The sequence below is a fragment of the Pterocles gutturalis genome, unplaced genomic scaffold, assembly GCF_000699245.1.
Source record: "Pterocles gutturalis isolate BGI_N339 unplaced genomic scaffold, ASM69924v1 scaffold29955, whole genome shotgun sequence".
Taxonomy (NCBI): Eukaryota; Metazoa; Chordata; class Aves; order Pterocliformes; family Pteroclidae; genus Pterocles; species Pterocles gutturalis.
The window spans coordinates 1-20,927 of NW_010146777.1; the positions used below are offsets into that span (position 1 = coordinate 1).

The 20,927-nt window shown below is 35.8% G+C and overlaps 1 protein-coding gene across 1 annotated transcript in view; it reads right to left on the minus strand.

Moving 5' to 3' along the window:
- Nucleotides 1-374: 374 nt before the first annotated feature.
- Nucleotides 375-20,927, minus strand: part of ZFC3H1 (zinc finger, C3H1-type containing) — a gene marked incomplete at its 5' end in the record, with an annotated part of 43,178 nt that continues 22,625 nt past the window's right edge. The window contains 19 exons of the mRNA XM_010085868.1: nucleotides 375-1,206; nucleotides 1,332-1,394; nucleotides 3,533-3,572; nucleotides 4,168-4,269; nucleotides 5,420-5,520; nucleotides 6,276-6,441; nucleotides 6,532-6,636; nucleotides 8,773-8,883; nucleotides 9,889-9,983; nucleotides 10,465-10,663; nucleotides 10,742-10,847; nucleotides 11,997-12,234; nucleotides 13,990-14,181; nucleotides 14,644-14,830; nucleotides 16,579-16,762; nucleotides 18,202-18,318; nucleotides 18,674-18,775; nucleotides 19,322-19,443; nucleotides 20,515-20,646. Of these exons, the coding sequence (XP_010084170.1) occupies nucleotides 1,069-1,206; nucleotides 1,332-1,394; nucleotides 3,533-3,572; nucleotides 4,168-4,269; nucleotides 5,420-5,520; nucleotides 6,276-6,441; nucleotides 6,532-6,636; nucleotides 8,773-8,883; nucleotides 9,889-9,983; nucleotides 10,465-10,663; nucleotides 10,742-10,847; nucleotides 11,997-12,234; nucleotides 13,990-14,181; nucleotides 14,644-14,830; nucleotides 16,579-16,762; nucleotides 18,202-18,318; nucleotides 18,674-18,775; nucleotides 19,322-19,443; nucleotides 20,515-20,646 (2,500 nt within the window). The remainder of the gene's footprint in view (nucleotides 1,207-1,331; nucleotides 1,395-3,532; nucleotides 3,573-4,167; nucleotides 4,270-5,419; nucleotides 5,521-6,275; nucleotides 6,442-6,531; nucleotides 6,637-8,772; nucleotides 8,884-9,888; nucleotides 9,984-10,464; nucleotides 10,664-10,741; nucleotides 10,848-11,996; nucleotides 12,235-13,989; nucleotides 14,182-14,643; nucleotides 14,831-16,578; nucleotides 16,763-18,201; nucleotides 18,319-18,673; nucleotides 18,776-19,321; nucleotides 19,444-20,514; nucleotides 20,647-20,927) is intronic.

Here is a 20,927-nt window from a genome sequence, read left to right on the forward strand (position 1 = left end):
AGGGACCATGTCAAAGGTTTTGCAGAAGTGATGTACATGTTGTGACTTTGGAAAGTGAGCCTCATTTCATTAAAGGTGAAAGGTACAAAATACAAAATGTACTTTCCATTACTGAAGTGGTATTATTGATAGGATCAGCTGTTATGGGGCAAACACCTGCATACCTGAGGCAAGAGCAGGAAAAAAAAACCCACTGAGATGTAGTTATTCTACATCCACAATATGTAGCTCAACCAAATTCGCCTACCTTTTGACCAAAATAACAAAAGACAACAGATTTATTTTTAAAACGTAAGCTTGTATTGAAAATAGCTCTGTAAAAACACCTGTAATACTACAAGGTAGTACCAATACGAAACAAAACAGTATTATCTTTCTTTAAACTGTTAAACTTTATTATAAATTAAAATTTCTTTACAAAAAATTGCACATAATTGACCACTCTTAGGTTCTGATGCACTGGCATTTGCAATAGTTTCTTTAATCTTCAAGTTTAATAGTCTCTGCCGTGAGTCCAATGAAGAAAAGGGCAGTAAGCAACCCTCTTAAAGCCTTCAAGTGCAAGAAGCATACTTGTGGCCACGGCAGTTACACTTCCCTTAAGAGCGGCTGCTTTTGTTTTAAATCCTGTAATGAAAAAGTCTCAAAAAAGGTTTAAAAAAGGAAAAACCCAAAATGGACTACTTGTTTTTTACTGTAAACACAGCCCAGTAAATTAATCCCAAACACAGATCTCTCAGGCATCAGCGAGAGTGTCAAGTGAATCAGGAACAGCAAAACAAAGAAAACAGAAAATAAAAAGAAAACATAAAAGTCTGTCATTTTTATTAACTATACTTACGTAGATGACGTTATGAGAATCTGGCAGGGCCCAGAAGAAAGGCCAGACAGGGAGTTCATTTTTCCAGAGGAGGGTCATGTTAATTGTTTCCAGGAAAGCAGACTGGAGACTTGATATGCTCAGCAATACTCATCTGCCTTACACAGATCTTAGGCATGGATCAGCCTGAAGACTCATTCAACTGATTTTGGCATTTAATAGGACTTATGGCTGACCATACCCAGCGTTCAGTGATTCTTGCTTTCTGTTCTGCAAGTGTTTAAATTTAAAAGCTCATCTAGGCTGACTCCAACCTCTTGGCACTTGGAAACTAGTTTTCTCAGGTTATCAGTTTTACCTCCTCCTGATGCTTCAAACAAGAGTTGCTGTAAGAGATGGGGAAGCAGACATAAGATTTAGCCAGAGCCTAAGCATCACCACATCTATGGATATGGGATATGCAGAAAATTTATATGAAACCTCAAACTGAATCATAAGGAGAAAACATTACATCTTTCCACAGTGTTGCACATAGAGGTAACTTCTGAAGGGCTCTCTGATACAAATGATGCACCTGTAAAATAAAAAGTAGTATTAAAAGTCATCACAATTTCATGCACTCGAAGTGAGCGATCTGAAGCACAAAAATCTCCTGCAATAATTTTTAAAATATGTTTTTTAGAAAAGTTTCGAAGTCCAGCATTAACTTGCTACTAAAGGCAAAGGTAAGCTAATGTCTGACCTTAATTCTGACCCTTGTATGCACATGATTAATGACACAAGGACATTCTATTTTTCTTCACAAGACTCTTGCCTCATTCATTGCACAGGATGGAACACGCTCAGGGAATGAAGCAGCTGACTGAATATTTCTCTTTCACCACTCAATATGTAGTCTCAAGGTCTTGCTTATTGCATACCATCCCAACCCCGCAATGAAAATAACTGTTTCATAGGCTTTTTTCCTTCAGCATCTATCTATCTGTGCTTTAACAATCAGTATGTGTCTTTGCAACCCTCTAAAAAGAAAAAATGGTTTTACCATTTTATGGCTGGAAACAGAGGACCAAAATGTTTAACGCAAGTATTTACTCAAGTCTCCTTCAACTACAGGTATCTGAAGTACCGACTTTAAGCAAAGAGTCATTAGGGGAGGTATTTGTTGGCATTTTAAATATTCATACGCATTTTTATATTCTTTTAGCAAACCCTTACATGACATGCTGAAGGGAATAAATGACAAGTTCTCTAGGCACAGGAAATCCAGAATCTGAATCAATTTATTTTAAAATAGTATCCTACTTGTTTACTAGAAAATCCAGTTATGTGGAACGGTCACTGATTTGTGTAAACAGTTGTAAGTGCTCATTACATCCCAAACTAAGCACCCTCTAAAAAATCCAACTGCACTGTGTGTACTTACTTAAGTGATTTTACTTCACACTGTACAGTTAGTCAGGTGGTTGCAGAAGAAAAAACCACAAGATTTCTTCTGGGTGTAATCCAGCTACAATGTTTTACATATGCCTTCATTCTAATTGGTTCATTTTCTTTAAAGACCCTCTTTTTGATTCATTTGAAATACGTTTTTCTAACTTTCTAACCAGACAAAGCAGGGATCTTTCAAGTCGCCAGCCTCACCGTAGGCAGTGCCTTAAAATGCAGTCCATCTAATACAACGACTGAAGCAGGGATCTGTGACTAATTACAGATTAAACCAAACCGTCAACACAGAGACAGAATTAAGGTTGAACAGGCAACCATGCCTTTGAACTATTTGATCTTACAAATCAAATAACTGTCTGCTTGGGGGGTGTTATTTTTAAACATTCTAGGGGACAGTAAAAAAGGAAAGAGAAGATTTCGTATGTGAGATGTGAGTCTAACAATAGCCATGCTACCCATTATGAATCAGTTAAAACTTTAATACTGTTTCAAAGAGACTACTGACAGAAAAGAAGGATGCTGAGAATCAGCCACTACCAGAACGACACAAAACATGACACAGCAGAGAAGTAGCTCAGAAACACCACAAGCAAGTGGTGAGTCACAAACCCAGGGCCTCATGATCCCCCCAATACACAGCATCTTTCCACAGGCAGAAGAGTATTTTGAAGATGACAGCAACAACACCAGGAAGATCCATTCTGTTTGAACTGAAAAGTGACCTTGTTGCTGTGCCAAAAACCTCTTGTATTTGCATACAGTGATAAAAAGAATTCCCTCCCCAAAGTACCAATGAGTAAAATTTTTATTTTGGAGAAAAAGAACTGGTGTCTTTGGTGGAGTTGGGAGCCACTAAAACTCTCTTACATACATTGGCTTGGCAGAACCAACCTTCTAACCACTTCTAAAGACAGTGGTCAGCATTTTCCAGCAATACTTCCTTCACTTAAAATAAGAGTGCTAGCAATCTCCACCAGGTGAAAAAAAACAAACAGAAGTGCACAGCTGCACTCTCCCACCCCCCCCGGTAAGGGAAAGATGGACAAAAACAGCATGCACAAGTACTCATGATTTAATCCAATCCACCTTGATTGTGAAAGGTATTTCTCACACTTGAAGCAAATGCTTCAGTGTTTATACATAGAGTATTTCAATTCTCAAGAAATCTTGGGTTTAAGGGATGACCATTGCTTTGGATAAAGCCATGATATGAGGAGTTTTACTAAAATCAGTAAGTATAAAATTCTGTAAGCTGTGTTGACTTACTTCTCTTTGTCCCATTAGAAAGCATTCGGCAGCAATGGCTCTGAGGAAAAGAAATATATAAAAATATTTATTCTTGAATTATTTTAAATGCCATTAGTGGCAGTACTGACTGCGGAATGGAACTACAAATTCCTTGAGAAGAAACTGACTAACTTCCAACGATGTTAATCTATAGTGAAAAGATAAAAATAGCCATTTTTTAAAAACAACCTTACATGAGCAAGACATTTCAGTGGTTCCCCATTATGAACAAACACTGAAGGAAAAGATCAGTTCAGCATCACTGGATAATGAAGATTACTGCTATTGTGATATATAAAGGGGAGGGTAGAGAGTGGGAGACAGAAGTCAATAGTTGAATTAAAAAGGCAACTTGTAAATACATCATTCATATTTATCTGCATAACATCCATTCACATAAGTTTCCCTAAGAGAGAAACTCCATTTCTCATTTTAAAGAGGTGACAGTACCTATGTCTGTCGTAATAAACCATTACTGTTTAAATAATAAGCTAATGAAAGAGAGACTTCCAGTACAAGCCAAATTGGAAGGACATTTCAGATTTACCTTTGTGATGTAAACCTTACAAACAAAAGCAATATCTATGAAAACAGATGTATGACTGTTGCATTACATTTTCCAGATGGCCAGGCATGTTGGGATATTATATGTAAACATCTTGGCTTGCAATTTCAGAATTTGAACATTGCTCTCCTCCCAGTATCGCAGCAGCAGTCTGTAAAAGGCATTAATGAGAAATGAACACTGCTCTAATCACTGGGAACAGAAAAGCAATCCAAAGATACAAACACATTACACAAAATATATTATACCTAATCTGAGCCAAGAGTTGCAAGTAGGAAAAAACCCCAAGCCACCATATACAGTACTGACTGAACAGAACAGAAATGTTAAGGTAAAATTTCAGAGAAAAGCTAAAAAGTGTGAAATCAGAGAGAAAATATGATCTTGACACATTACAAGATCGATTTTTAGCACACACAAGGTAACTGTATATTTGAAGGGAGGCTAATCAGCTGTATAGTTCATGGGGCTAGGAGATACTCTTCAGTTAGTTCTGCTCACCCATTTCATGTAGTATCAACACTGTCTAAGGAAGCTGCAAGTTCCATCTAGACAGAATCGCAACTTGGTTTAAAATGCAGCCATTCAACTTTGTGTGCCAAAGGCAGATGTGTCATGCTCAACGCACACCTCAACCACACACACTTATTTCAAGTCTTGCTTTGAATTCCTTGGGGTTACTGTTGATGATGAACAGTAAGCATTTGGGGACTTTTCAAAATTATTCAGTCAAATATTCATGAGTTCACTGCAGCTGAATATGGTAAAATATGGACTCTATAATCCTGGAAATGTACAATTTCAAATACTGTTCAAGTAAGAATCAGTGCACTGCTTACATTAACTGCTTTTGTTTCCCGTAAGATTTTTTTTTCAAAACTAAGAATGCTTTATCTTTGCAAAATAAATGTCAAGTTAAGCCTTAAGGTTACACACTGGTATATCCACTTTTATTTGTTCTGTGCTGGAACTATACTTTTAATAGATCAAGTAACAACAAGATTTTAACATATATCTGACATTTATCTACACACTTGAAATTTTGACCAATTGTACTGATCACATACAATGCAGTGTTAATTCCTGTATAATTACAGCCTTTCCATAGACAGAACAGAACCTTGTCAAACACAAGAAAGATTGAGATAATGTCAGAAGGCATAATATGCCTCAAGCAACATGCAATAAATAGAGGAAGAGTTTCGCTTTGGTAGCGGAAAGCAGTATCATGCATGTCTTGCACAAAAAACAGTAGCTACGTTATCCAGCCACTTGTCTTGATTACAAGTATTTTTACATACCTCAGTGCAAGTCCAGGATTAGCAGGCATGGTAGAACAAAACCGTTCCAAGGTTTTGGAATGTTGAGATTTTGGAATGCAGCTCAAATAAAAAAGAATTACCTGTAAAATTTGAATTATAAACATTAATCCACTTTATAGCTGTCTAATTTTGCTAAGAATAGTGGAATGACAAACTATGAACATTACGACTAAAGTGAGCTACGACCTACAGACCTTATCAACTACAAACTTTATCCCTCAAGGGTACAGAAATGAATTTGTATAATAAAAAGTTAGTGCTTCAAGTTGCTGACACTACATATTTTAGTTCCTTCTAGCCTGCATTTTGTGAGTAAAGAGAAATGCACTGGATGTTAGTAAAATGGGACCCAAGATTCCTAATAGCTTCATTCTGTCTAAGTGCTCAACTTGTTTCTACTCCTACTTCTACTTTATTTCTTCTGTTTCTCAACCACTGTAATTTCTATGATCAAAACTGACAGCTTAAATACCATTTCCATTTGCCAGTGTTACAGTACTTGCAGGCCCTTCTTGCTCAACCATCTCTTCCCTCTCTTACACATTTTCTTTTTTCTCTAGAAAAGAATAGTTTGACATCAACAGCTGTATTCACAGTATTAAAGCATGCCATAATGAAGTTTCTCATTGCCTTACACACCCTTTATTCAAAAGGTCACTGCTAGATAGTCTTCTGCTCTGAACACTGCTCTCCTCAGATACTTGTTTCTACTAATTCCTAGCTCTTGGTGTTCATATACTACTGGTGCTGTATTTGAACAAGTAAATTACAGATACCTGCTAAAAGGTCATCAGTCTCTTTGTTCAATTAAAACTGTCCATAGACACATTTTTACCTTATTATGAAACTCATAATTGGTCCAATAATCAGCAGTACTAAAAGGAATTGGGTATCGTGTGGGGACTGTAGCCAGACATCTGTTCACTAGGTCAGTAAAAAGCTTGAATTCTTGAACTTGGTTGGTGGATCCAACAACTTTACTATTGATAAAAACAAGGTAACTGGAAAGAAAAAGAAAAAAAAAAGATGGTTCTGGTAGCCTTCACTTAATAGTTTTGAGACTAATTCACTTTCCTCCCTTAAGAACTTACTCCATCCAGATGTTCTGAACAGTTTCCTGCTGCATCACTGCCCCCAGAGCTGCTTCATAAGCATCCAGTGCTTCACCAACACTCGCATGAAGAGACTGGCACAAACTGTTTATATTAAAAGTTAAAAAGTGTTGTATGTCAAACAATGCATGTTCCTACATATTAAGAGTAAGAAACAATGAAAAAACTTCCCATTCTGAGATGCAAGAAAAAACAGTGTTTTCAGTTCAGCAGCATTATGGAACAATTTATCAGTCAACTCATTAAAATGGGTAATGCTCAACTGCAGGTAATAAGGAATAATACAGAAACCATGAAGTTTAAAATGCAACTCTTTAACAGAAATTAAATATTATGAACTGTCTTCTACTCTTGTAAATTACCCTTTTGCTAATCATCATAATAGGGATGCTCTAACTACCACAGAATGGAGACAAGTCTTGAGCTCCAGAACAATACATTTCAAAGTTAGATTAAAACACTGGGGATGTGAGGTAGAAATATGCTGATCATGTCAGAAAAAAAAAAAACAAAAAAAAACAAAAAAAAAAACAAACCACACACCTCCTTAACTTTGTTCCACAGCTACTCAAATACACCTATGGTCAGACCAATATATAGGACCTCAAAGACAGTAGGAGACACATTTTTTGGACCAAGATTCAGTGAACAATCCTTATTTCAAAGTGTAAAGTAACAGTGAAAAAAATGTAAGATTTCAGTAAGTCACAAGAGGAAAAAAAAAAACACATACTCCAAGAGGAAGACTACAGAAATGCCAAATTAGATAATGCTGATATTGCTACCTTGCTACAGAACCCTCCTGACTAAGGTCTCTTAATTAGCGTCTGATTCTATTCCCACTTTCCCCAAGAACTACAAACTACATCACCAATTTGCTACTTTTTCTAAAAAACTGTGTGTATACATTTGTGCATGCACATACATGTACATACAAACAAAGAGCTTTGAGGCTTTGCCGATTTCAATATATTTTCACTTGGTAAAAGTCAACTTATGTCTTTTGTCCTCTGTGCCTAAACAAAGACATCTATATAGGCCCCAATACCTATGTACTTACTGTAGCAAAACTCAACCACAGAAACACTCTATTAGCCCATTTCAAGGGCACTGATTTTCTGCTTAGAAGTAGGTGTTAAAATACAGGAGCACCTGAGCTTAAGTTAAAGTCCCTAATGACTAAACAGTGACCTCCAGTGTCTAACAATGTTTCTAGTGTTTAAGTACCAAACTTAAAATTGAACAGGTATTTTCTCAGAAACAATTTAAATTGGTGTTAATGGACAATATCAGAAGAAAACATCAAGATAACTTGATTGTAAAGATTTTACTTGAAAACCATACATTTTACTTGTTTCTAAGTTGTCCAACAATTAAAAACTATAAGCAACAGTGTTGAAGGAGTTCTGAGGAATCCTCACTCAGTATCTGAAACATTATCTTTGCTACTTTACTTATACGAAAAGCCAAATAGCTACTTGTGAAGACTGACAGACCCTGACTATGAAGTGGTAAACTTCCCAAACAGCTTAAGTCAACATCTCAGCAACCACAGTTATACTAGTAAACAGACAGCTTACAGACGGCTAAAACTTTGGTGCTCACCAATCATGGATATTGCTGCTATCAAAAGGAATGGTGGAAGAAACAAAAAAAAAAAAAAGATTGTGTATACATGACAACGATCTGTCACCTTTGCAATCTCTTGCAGAGGAAAAGGTCACATTGCTCTATTACTTTGCTATGGAGGAGCATCTGTGGCTAGTTCCAACTTTTATAGCCTGTTGATAGTAACTCCATAAACAGCTGAAACAGTGAGTCAAGGAAAGTGGGGAGACCAGGGCTAAACAAATATAGAGTGGGGGAATGACTGTAAAATAAAAGGGAGACAACTAAAAGCCAGAAGAAAGAAGAACACTACTAGCAGTAGCAACCTAAAACAAAAAATCATTTTGAGAGACGTACACACCTATTACTGTTCCCATAGGGCAGAATTTATGACACATTTCAAGTGGAGAATTCAAGCTGACATGTAATTCACAGTTCCATAAAACTGTCTCTGTTGTGCAGCAGGCAGGTAAGTTCTCTAAGGACTGGCTGATCATTTATTGAAAGAACCCAAAGTGATATACCCTTAGGCATACAATGAATTCTGCTTCTGAAAATGCAATTTACTCAGACCCAGCAGCTGTTTCTCAGAAATACTTTAGGAAGTCTCACCAGTAGATCTGCCACAGATAGGGGATTTGCTGGTTTACAATATCATCTGTAAAATGGTCTTTATAGGGAGGTGATGTGAATCCAATTGGCATTGGAAAATTCAAGAGATATCTACAAGAGAAAAAAAGTAGTAGTAAATGAGAACATCTCTCTACATGGAATAGTCTTATGTGGATGTAATATTTAGTTCTGAAATCCAGTTTGTGGGACATATTAAAAAAATATGCACTTTTCCTAGATTTTAATTTAACTCCAGATACAATTTCTACAGAAAGCATTACGTGGAAACACAGAAACAATTTATAAAGAAAGCATTTACTCCCCCATTATGCACAAAGTTAAATGTTCCTTTATATTTCAGACTCACCCCCCACCCCTAAAATACATCAAGTAAGGTACAATCATCTACCTACAGTCAGTTAAGCAGCATTGCCAGTACTGAATTTAATGTAAACAAATGTAAGCAGGAATAAAATCTAACACCAAACTGGGAGACAAAAACATTTCAAAGCCTCATCTGCATAAGCTGCAGCACAGGAGGTCTTCCTTTGAAGGCCTTCCGAGGCACCTATTTTGACTATAGGAAACTTGCATATTTCAAAACTTCAATAAGTCTCTCAGGTGCTAAAATTCAAGTGGAAAATCAGCAGGCTAGATACAAACCTGTGCTTTTTTAGCAACAATAATCTGATGATAAACAGCAGGCTGGACCTCTGGATTGAGATGTTTTACAAATGCCTACATATACTATTTCAGTTATGCTATATAGGCTCCTAGCATTGTGGGGGGGAAACACCCCATACAAAAAAAACCAAACAAACAAAAAAACCCACCTCCAAACCAATTCTGGCATACCTATGACTGATTTTCATTCCCCAAATACAGACATTAAACTTGCCGGGTGTTTCATCTTTAAATGCTTGTGGTTTTACAATTTAGTGTATATGAACAAACAAGTATAAACCTTATAAATGACCAAAACATAATTCCCTGAAGTTTTAGCAAAACATGCCAAGCTAAAAGCAGAGAGAAGTTTAGAGGTTCTAGACTGTCTTGTTTTTCAATAAAATGCCAATATTACCAAGATTTGAATAGAAAAACATATTGTAAGTGTACCTTAAGAGATCCATGGGACTGTACTGTTGGCATGTATTCTCAAAGAAAGCTGCCACATAATCTTGCAACAGTGGAAGAATACTGCTTGACCTTTCCTGGTTTTGGGTTTTATTTTTAAAAAATAATAATAAAAAAATAAAATCAGATATCAACCTGAAAACAACAAGAACAATTTAAGCACCATAAATAACAAGTGGTGTGTCTATCTCTGCAACACTTCACTGTCTTCATTCTCTCAAGAATGAAGCGTAGTCTAGCTGGGACAGTCATCATGTAGCAGAAAAAAGCTGAAAACATATTACAGGGTTTGCTGTTAAAATCTATTCTTGCGTAAGGTTATTAACGCTGGATTAGAGCAATCTGAACTATAAATTTATTATTTTATGTAATTCATTTGATTATCTTTAATCATGTTACTAATCTTGCTAATTCTATTTTTCCCATCTATATAAAGGAAAACTAGACATTACAAAAATATGAGGATTAATCAATTTGATAAGTGTTTGAAACAACACACAAAACTCAAACTTTATAAACCCAGCAGACCAACAAAATGCATTTCAGTCAAAGTATTACCTGTGAAACAAGGAATTTACACAACCGATAAAAAATTTCTGCATTCTGAGGATTCTTCTCAAACGCTCCAATCCAAACTTTGTAGGCATTGTCACTCTGCTCCATCTGTAAATACAAGGTGGCCAAACTCTCCAAGAGCTGACAGTTGTCAGGGCAGAGCTCCAATAAAGATCTACAAAGCTCTGCAGCAGACTCCCACCTTAAAAAAAAGTAAATGTAAGTTTTCAAAGAAGCAGAGCTAAGTATTCCAATTAAAAAAAGTCTTGAAACAACTTACCTTTCAAGAAGTTTCAGCAAAGCTATCATGTTTCTGTAGAGAGGAAAGCAGATAGCTATTCTTTTGTCAGCCTCAAGGCTTTCATCAGTACACATTTTGACGGCATCTTCAAAACAAAAGTATAAAATCAAGCCTTTAGACCTCAATGAATGTCAAAGTTATTTGAAGCCTTCACATAATAAAAATTCTCATTTAACATAATGAAAATGCATAAGTGTGGAAAGATATTTCCAAGAGTGCCGCTTTTGCAAATTATTTAAAAAGGAAGATTACCACCTTTGGAACAGCTTTAACACTTATCACGACAGGGTAAAGACAAAAGTTTTTCACAAGTTTCATCCCTTGTTAATTCAAAAAAGAGGAAATATCCTACCAATGAATTGTTAAAGCCATATTACATATAGCAGTATATCACTGTATTTAAAACTACACTCCAGGATATCCAGCAAAGTTGCTGAAAGCTAGTAGAACAAAAGCTAAGATACATTTTTCTTCTCAGTATAAAAACAAGTTACTCAATAATGAGGACCGCATAATCATGTCCAGACTGCCTTCACTCCCACAGCTGGGCTACTCCGTCTCTCCTTGAGTATTTCCACACAGCATTACCATCTACAGCACAGATATATTCTCAGTGGCAATTCAATATTGCTGCTGGCTAACACACTAAGTACTGACATTTATCCAGTGCTATTATAAATTCTACCACTCGCAGCACCACAAGTCAAGAATTCATTTTCTTCTAGTATCTTCATTTTACATCTTTTAAAAAGTTATTCAGTTTACTCAAACTTTGAATGAAGACAAACACATGCATTGCTCTGCCTCTACTAAGGAAACACACTAATCTTCCCAGAAAATAACTTTCCAATAGACACATCCTATTGAGGGGAAGAAGGTAAAGAGAATGACAACAAACTTGACCTTTTACTTGCATAAGCCCAAGAAAACTAGCAATGTCATAGTGTGACAGGCCATTGGTCTTTATCTCGATAGAATATCATAGTTCAGAGAAAAAAGCTATGGCTTTGAACCACAGATTAAAAACTCTGTATGTGTGTGTTAAGTACTCAAGAACATGGACTTTCCTCACTGCTCTGTTCAAATAAAGATGAAATACTCATCGGATTAATCCCAACGGCTTAAAACAGTCATCAGCAACAGTGCACTGCCTTGAAATTACAGAAGTTGGATACTATTTCTTGATTTATAAAAAGCAAGCAACGTATTAAGCAGTCTACCTCCTTAATCTTACCTTCAAACATAGCTAATAGCACATCAGGATCAGTCTTCATATCTTGAGCTGTTTGCCATGGTATTAAAAATGGCTCTTTGTTCACGATCCTTGAAGGATTGACATTAGCTGGATCGTAGAACTTGACTGGGAGAATGCCGAACTCAATTAGATGTATGTAAGCCAGCCAAGCCAGGCAACGGTCACTTACAGTAAGGCGTTCTGATATTATGTTTTCATCTGCTGATTTTAGAGCATTCTGTAAAGGTTAAAAGAAATACATTATATTACAACCATAAAATCTTTAAGATCTAATAATGAGAAAGGGAAATAAGAACAATTTTTAATATTCTCAAATATTTTCCATGGAAAAGACAGAAACTAATTCTTGACATCTATCATCATCATAATTGGCTCACGTAAATGTGTGACTGCATTCAAATCATATGCATAATTTCTAGTAACAGGTTTAGAAAAACTGTAGAACATTGTTATTTTGAAAAAACAGAGATAGAGTTTCAAAACACGCATCTCCCAACATGTTTTCCATTTTTCTATTTAGTTCTTGGACAATTACTTCCAGTTGCATTGAAATAATACTACATTAGCTCTAGGGACAACTCATCTACAAGTTGGATTCAGCTTGCTATATCCTACTGGATTTTGTGGGCTTGGGGTTTTTTTTATTAAGTTCTAATTATACAGCTACTGAGTTACAGCTATCCAAGTCTACTGAAAGCACCACCATCTCTAGAGATATTGTTTAAAAAAACGTGTTGGAAACATTACTGAGAACAAGCATACTGCTTCAAATTTTCCTACCAGTCATATGTGAAACTACAATAGCCCAGTTAAATTGGCAGATCCCAAATAAAATCATTTGAGCATGCAATTAGACAAAGTCTAAACACAATTTCTCCTAAACCAGAACAGAATCTCATGGCTAGTGACATGCCAATATCTTTTTTTTAATAAATGCACTACAACCAAAGAATAGACTTTCAAGGGAATGAAAATACTTGCAAACTTAGGCAAAAATTCAAAAAAAATTGTCCTGTAACAGGTGAAAACCAGACAGAAACAGATAAAAACAAACCAACAAAAAATGTTTGATGCTTTGGGGAAACATAAAGCAAAACAATCCATGTTATATCCCCATACACACTGGATTTCCATGTTAATGCAACAGAAACTGAGTTTTTCTGACTTTTTGTTCATTCAAACATTCTTAGTTACCTTTATCAGTATGGCTGTGTTTAGAATAATTTTTGAAGGAAGTCAACACAGCATTACACTTTGCTATTTAAGCTGGAGCTAGAAAAAAGGCATTACAGCCTCAAACCACACAACTGAGAAAAATATTTTAGGGTGTAGCAAGAGGGGCCACCTGCTGGTAGGAACGAAAAAAAGCTTGCAACTGAAACTACAGCAGCTCCCACTTGGAGGAGGAGCTGATCTCGGCACTCAATTTCTCACCTTCATCTACCACTTCTTATTGATTACAGAACAGTAACAGTGACCTAAATTCTTTCTACAGTCACAATAAAAGCCTGAGATAACTCCATGACTTTGGAGTTCATGCAATCAATAAATTCTGATTTAACAGTCTCCAAATTTTACTGTTAGATATCTTCCCAAGAACTACTGGTTTGGTAATTTCTGTAGCAAAACACATTTGAATACCTGAGGCAAGACACTATGCCCAGCTCCTCGACTGCAGAAAAGCATTTTATGGCTTACCAGAAATCAAGTCGTAAAGCAATTCTGAGAACTATTTTGACATGTAGTGGTCTAGGCTATTAGCTATACAAGCAAAGCAAAATAGGTAACCAAAACCCCAGAGGTATATCCAAATTTTACAACAGCATCATATCTCAAAACAGAAGTCTTTGGGAGAATTCCTTCAGCAAATAAAGGAAGGAACAGTTCTTCTAAAGTTGACACTATCCGAGTCACAGGCATTCAAAAGGTGAAGGCACAAAGACAATTTTTTGGGTGGTAATCCAGAAGTTACCTGCAGCAGAAGAAGAGCATTCTGATGTCTTCCTGTGAACAAGCTTAAGTGAACCCTGTACAGGAGAGTCTCCAGCAGCTGAAAGGACAGGAGATTTGGATTTTCTTCTCCGTCTGTCACTTCCATTAGGAACTGTATCATCCTCCCACATACATAATCTTTTCCATCAAAGGAATTATCCAAATTCAAAAACTAGAGAGAGATAATTCATATTAATAATTAATTACTATAATCAGAATACTAGTAAAGCTGCTAGATTAAAGTTTAAAAATCACATGAATCACAAACATCAGATGTTTTTCACAACCTTATGAACCATATTTCCCTCCCTCACACCAAACTTTCACATTAAACCTCAAAAAATACTGTCTAAATATTAAAGATCAAAGAGTCAAAGTCAAATTTTGCAAGCTTAAGGAACAAAAAAGTGTAGCATCGTGACTAAGTAATTTTTATTACCTGAAGAAAAGTGATGATTTCTACAAATATCCTGCAAATAGAACTTTGAACTGCTTCAACTCCTGAGCAACTTTTGAGTTTTCAAAAAGCTACACTGTTTTTTGTTTCACACTTACCCTGTCTACATACTGGTTTTCTACAATAGAAAATGCACACTTACATGAACATTTCACATATACTGGTTTTTCTACTTACTGTCCACCAGATTTGATAAGAGGGAGCATATTCCACTGCTGTTTCACACATTTCCTGTACCTCCTCTTTGGTTCCTCTTTTTGAAAAGAGCCTGAGGTAGTGACACCAAATTTCAGGATTTTCTTTGTTGTTCTCAAGGGCTCGAGCCAAAACATTTAAAGTAGATTCTAAACACTCAGATGATGAGCTGTAAAAATTAAAAAAAAATATTAAAAAGCACTCACATCAACTGTGTTAGTATTGCAACTTATACAATATCAAACACGAAAATGGGTGCTTATAATTAGAATACAAAGTAACACACAGCCATCTTTTTTTAACCTGCTGTCCTTTACTATGAAAGTTCCTAAGTTTCAGGAAGTTTTCATCCTTCAAAGGTTACTATAAGGTGCAGTTATCAGAGTGCCTGGAAAAATAAGTCTTCCAGGAAAAAAGTGCCAATTCAGATTAGAGTCCAATTTAATTGAAAATGGGTAAAATTAATCTGTAAGCAGAAGTCTCAAGCTGCAACCATATAAAGGCATTTACATCATACGGACTTAAAAACTTAAGTAGAAATTTCATAGGCTTAGTAAATAAGTGAGAATATTTCTGTTACATATGTAATTTACTTTCTACAGTCAAATATAAGCCCTCATTTCAGGCTTCTATGCATGACATGCAGGTTTTCTCTGCCTCTAAACCATTAAAATAAATGTGATTTTACTTTCCATCAAAGTAATAAAAGATTAGCTCAAACAGCTGACTATACTGCAAACCACAGAGCTGAGCTTTAATTCATAAACAAACTTCCACAAAACCACAGAAAGTTTTTGAGGTCATATTTATTCTGGAAACATCTTTAGAAATTACTTTGCACAGACATTTCTGAGAGGAAAAACACATCTCAAAATAAAGCTAATACAGTTAACCCTGTATAAATCTCAAGCCTTCCTGACCCCTTCTATCACCACTTCCAGTTACTAAACCACTCAGTTTCTTCAGAGTACAGAGGCAGGAGGTGAATGGGGGAAGTGGCTGTTTTAAGAATGCATTGTCCTCTATTAGGTTTTCTCCCTTCTTGGTCTTTTTCCAAGTATGCTTATGTTTACAAAGTGCGCTCTTCTCACTCTGTCACTTACTTGGTAGTATTTTGAGTACTGGATTTCCCAGTTATATCCCTTCTAGTGTTCAGGCAGCTATCAATACAGCTAAATCGATGTTCTGCTACATTTTCCATTAAACGTAGTTTACTCAAGGCTTTTAAAAGAAAGCTGCTCCTCTCCATTCCCTTTCCTCCCTGCTGCAGCTGCTTAAACTAGTAGCTCACTATTAAAAACAAAGTCAATCTCCAAAGGAAACCGTCATGACAGAATTCCTATTGAAGTTATCTGACTGCCAATAACAACCATGGTACCCTGCAGAGTAATTTAAACAAAAACTAGAGAAAATTAGAAACCCCAAAGTTGAGAAATTACAAAATAAGAAACCGAACGCTCAACAGGACCATTTCTACAGGGATAAAATCACAGTAGAATAGTTCTTATAAGCAAGCTTTCTGATCAAAGTCATTTCAAACATCATTCCAACCATTCACTCTGTAGAGGAGAAACTGATTTGCGTCTATTGATCCACTACTTTATCACTGGAAGTACAACATTCCACTGTAATCTTGGGAATACATTAGGTTGTGCACTTTTTAAACACAATTTTCTCCCACGCTACTTTCCACTAACTTCTGTTCTGAATCAGAACCTAAAGATAAACCATCAATGTAATTTATTACTCACATACTATACCGCATACAGTAGGAAATCTAATCTATTTTTTAACCTACTTTTAAGTCATAGATTATTTGTGGCATTGTTGAAGAAAGTTCTTTAAAATCAGAAAGGAAGCTTGATCATAGCAACATGGGTAAAGCACAAAATCAAATCGAAAATGTATCAGACCTACCCTTCATTTTGATTCAAGTATTTGTATGCAAGTTTTATCCAAAGCTGTACATCACAGGGGTTTTCTTGGACACTTGCCTCCAAGTTGGAAATGTCATCAGTCTCACTTGTAAAGTACCGGACATCATCTGGAGTCACCACAGTATCAAGAGCTGGAACTCTTTTTTTACGTTCTGTGGGATGGGCTGCAGATAAAAAAAATTACAAGTTTATTTTCAAAACAGAGGTGACCTGTAAGATTTGAACTCATACAAGGGGTGGGACATTTATATATTTCAAGCACAGCCATTGACCAGAACAAAATATGGTTATTTCAACATCCTCTAAAACATAGAACTGTGTAGTCTGTAGAAAAATGGTTGTATTTCAGATGTGAAGGCAAGAAATAAATAGCAGCAAAAGGTAGCTTTGATCAACAAATACCAATTAAGACAGTTCATTAGGAAGCGTCAGGAAATAGACACATCTAACAGAGCAAAATTTATCTCAATTCTGAGTCTCTAAAAACCCTTTTTACAGGATTTGCTAACATCCTAAAGTTCCCACTTGCATGAGTCACACGTGAAACATTGTCAGGTTACTGAGACTCTAGCAGGCTACCAAGTCTCAAATGCCATTTAACAGCAGCTTTTTTTAACTCCTGACCTCAACATGAAATACTAAATTTAAGATAACCAAACACTTGAAGTTTTGTTAAGAAATATTAGTGGTTTAGCTTAAATAAGTAAGTTTTGAATACAACAAATTACAGAGTTGTGGGGTTGTCTGATTTAGTATGCTGTTTGCTTAGCTTTACTTACTCAGTGAGTAGGTAGATTTGATTAAGCCTGAGGCCTCAAGCCGTAAATTTCCACCTAGGTATATTTTTCCTTTTACTAGCTGGTACAGTGTGTTGTGTCTTGGGATTTTTTAGCGTGAGAATAATGTAGATAACACACTGAAGTTGTGGTTATGACAAAAAGATAAAGTGGCTTGTTAAAACAACTGCAATTGCTCGTCAAAGGCCCCAGTAAGGGATGGAAAGGCAATTGTCTGCTGAAGGCCTTGTAAACAAATGGTTTGTCTCAAACATCTTGGTTGTAAAAGACTGCAATTGTATGTCCAGGGACCCCTAATCCTACTCCTTACTGATAGAAGTGTGGAATGCACAGAAAGACTTATGGCCTCACTCCCTCGCTAATGAAGTTGCCTCCCTTACAACCAAGGACTAGGGAGATAACTCTCAACGCCCAGACAGTGCAGGCTTCCATAACAGGTTTACTACTTGTAGTTCCTGGGAGGGATAAATAAAAATTATTAAAAAAAACCCCCAATAGTCTATGGGCAAACCTGAAACATTCTAGGTAAACAGTTCCTTATGGTCCTTTTAAGAACAGGTAAGTAGAAATTCCACCTTAACTTCCAGTCACACATTATACTAGATTTTTTTTTCCTAATACAACAAATTCAGGTCAAACTTTACCCTAAAATTTATGCAAAATAGAGTCTGCATGAAGGAAATACAAAGTCAAGAGAGCTACTAAAAGCACTTGTTTAAGTACCACTTTAAAAATTAGGTTTTGGGAGGAGGTTGGGAGGTATTTTTAAAAGTACTCTTTTAATGGATGCCACACACCCAGATTACCATATTTAATAGGTCCAACAAACTGTTCCTCTTCACTGCTGCTACTATCTAACAGAGGTTTTCTCCAGTATTTTGGTCTCCATTTCCTTTTATCTTTCCATGTTGTAAATGGAGGTGCTGTAAACAAGCAAAGTAGTAGAAATTCTTTTACTTTTCTGTATTAAAGATTAAAACATCTTTTTAAATAAAGATTTCAGATAAAAACATTCTGTGAGTGTAACAAGTGTATAAGGTTCAACACTAGTTATTTAACATCTACTGTGCACAAGTCACTTTTCCAAACTGGACTCCAAAATTACTATATTATTACCCTAAATCAAACTCTGTTCCCTTTCATTTACCATAAGAAGAATTTATAATACCAAGATAAATAAACTAAGCAACAAAAAAATATTATTGGTTTACAAAATCGTCATGGTACTTATATAATTTTAAAAAGTCTATACTGTATTTAATCTACCAAGTTACTTACTGTGACTTTTACTCTCATTGACGTTGCTGGCCAGAAGAACAGCCATCTGATCCACTGACATACGGTCTCTGTTTATACCAAAAAGTTTTTCCACGTATTTTTCTGAAACAAGAATATTTGTATCTTAGGTAAACATATATATGAAAATGGATAGGTAACTTCACAGCAATTTAGCATAACCTATGCTGAATTAATGAAATATGACTGCTTCAAGAGGTATGGTAAGTTAATAAACTAGAACAGAGAAATTAAAGACTGCAAAACATCTGTTCAGCAACTTGCCTATATGGCAACAGCGTTGTTATAAAATTCCAGCTTCACTGAAAAGACCAGTCCAGTAGTTACAAAAATGAGTGAATAAGGGGAGTAAGACTCCATGCCCACTGCTCCCCAATCCTCTGAATCCCAACAATACTTTATTTTTTTGAGTGAAGTGTTCCACTGATGATTTTTTCTTTCCAGCAAGACACTAACGTTAACTACACACTACAAACTACTGAATTGGACAACTGCAGAAACCTGGTTTTTGATATAGCTGTATCTTATACACTGCTCTACAAAGTTCTTGCACCCAGAGCTTTTAATGAAAGCCATTCCCTTCAGAAATTAATCTCTGTATACAAAAGTGAACAAAGGACTGTTAAAAACCTGTGGCAGTGCTGATTTCCTCATCAGTGCTTTTTTCTGAACAGCCAATCAGTTCTAAATTGTAAGACAGAATATCTTGAAACAGCTGCTTACGGCTAAGAGTGCAATCTTTCATGTGCTGCCTAAAACAAACAAATAAGCAATTAATATATTTATCAAAGCAACAACTTAATAAGACTTGTAACTAGAAAGTTGGTTTTAGTATACACTAGAGTGAGGCATTAAAAAAATGATACCCACAGAAAACACTATAGCCTGCTTTGAAATTTCTATTAAATATTTCTGGGTCTTCTCTAACTTAAGCCTGCATAAGTAAAGTAATCCTAGTCTTCATTATTTCACTATAGCCTTACTCTCTAAAATCAACCTCTACACATTCACTTCACACTAACAGAAAAGCCACAGTACATGAAACTTTCAGGTTCAAACAAGGTAGTTAAAAGAATCAGGTATCATTTTGTGTTAAAATAGTCAAACTATGGTTTGACAGTAACAGCTAAAAGCTGATCCAGAAAGCTATCTGCCACTGAGAAAGGTAAAAAAGAGCTAAAGACCAATCCTGTTATATTTTTCCAGTATTTAGAATTTTCCAAACTGAGTTTATTCCTGAACAATTCGTATCCATTTGCTCTTGTACCAACTTTTTTAATATACTGTGCAACATTGTTTAACAAACTATTTTTAATATAACACCAGGCTTCAAAGAAATTAACTTAGCCACTATTTTCCCAGAAAACTAGAATTCTACTACTAAAATAGTATTATTTTTTTTACATAATCACATATTTGATATAAGCTTTATTTCAGTTAACAGCATGATATACTTCTAGTGTACCTAACAGTATTAACCACTACCTGAGGTTCCATGACAGTCTGAAGTTATGCTGAAGCTATAAAGCAAGAGGAGTCCTGTTTGAATTACAAGGCAACCAAAAGGTGAAATATTCTCTAACAATCTATACTGTTTTTCTACATTTACATCTAAAGAGCCTCCTTTCTTCACGGCTTAAACTGAAAGGGTTTTTTCCTTGCCAAACAAGTATCTGCAACAGGGTATTAAAAATAACTTTCTTTTCTAGATTATGCATAGCATCATAAACCCAGACCTTTTAAAGAAATTAAAAACATGCCTATTTTGGTCTGAGTCAGACACCTAGAAGAGATGTTCCGTTCAAACAAAATTAAGAACTCACCACTGGCAGTCATCATCATTACATGTGCCCGTTAAATCAAAACGGCAGAAACACTGTTTTGGCTCAATCATATTGCTGTACGTTACTGAACTGAGGTACAGTTTTTCCTTGGTTCGAAAATATGGACTAAACCTAAAATGAAACAGCAAATTCTTGTGACAAAGCGCACAAGGTAAGACAAAACATTTTAAAAAAATAATAATTTTTGTATTAAATCTCATTATTTCCAAATTCCTGCTACTAACCAAAGAATCGCTGACCTATGAGTTAAGAGGAAGGTGAAAACAGTGAGAGGAGAGGGGAACAGAACAGTACTTCTCCATCTAAACAGATTCTGTTCTAGTATTCCCCTCTCCTCTTAGGTGCAGAACTTCATTCATACAAAAACAGGAAGTGTAGTAATGACCCAGTAG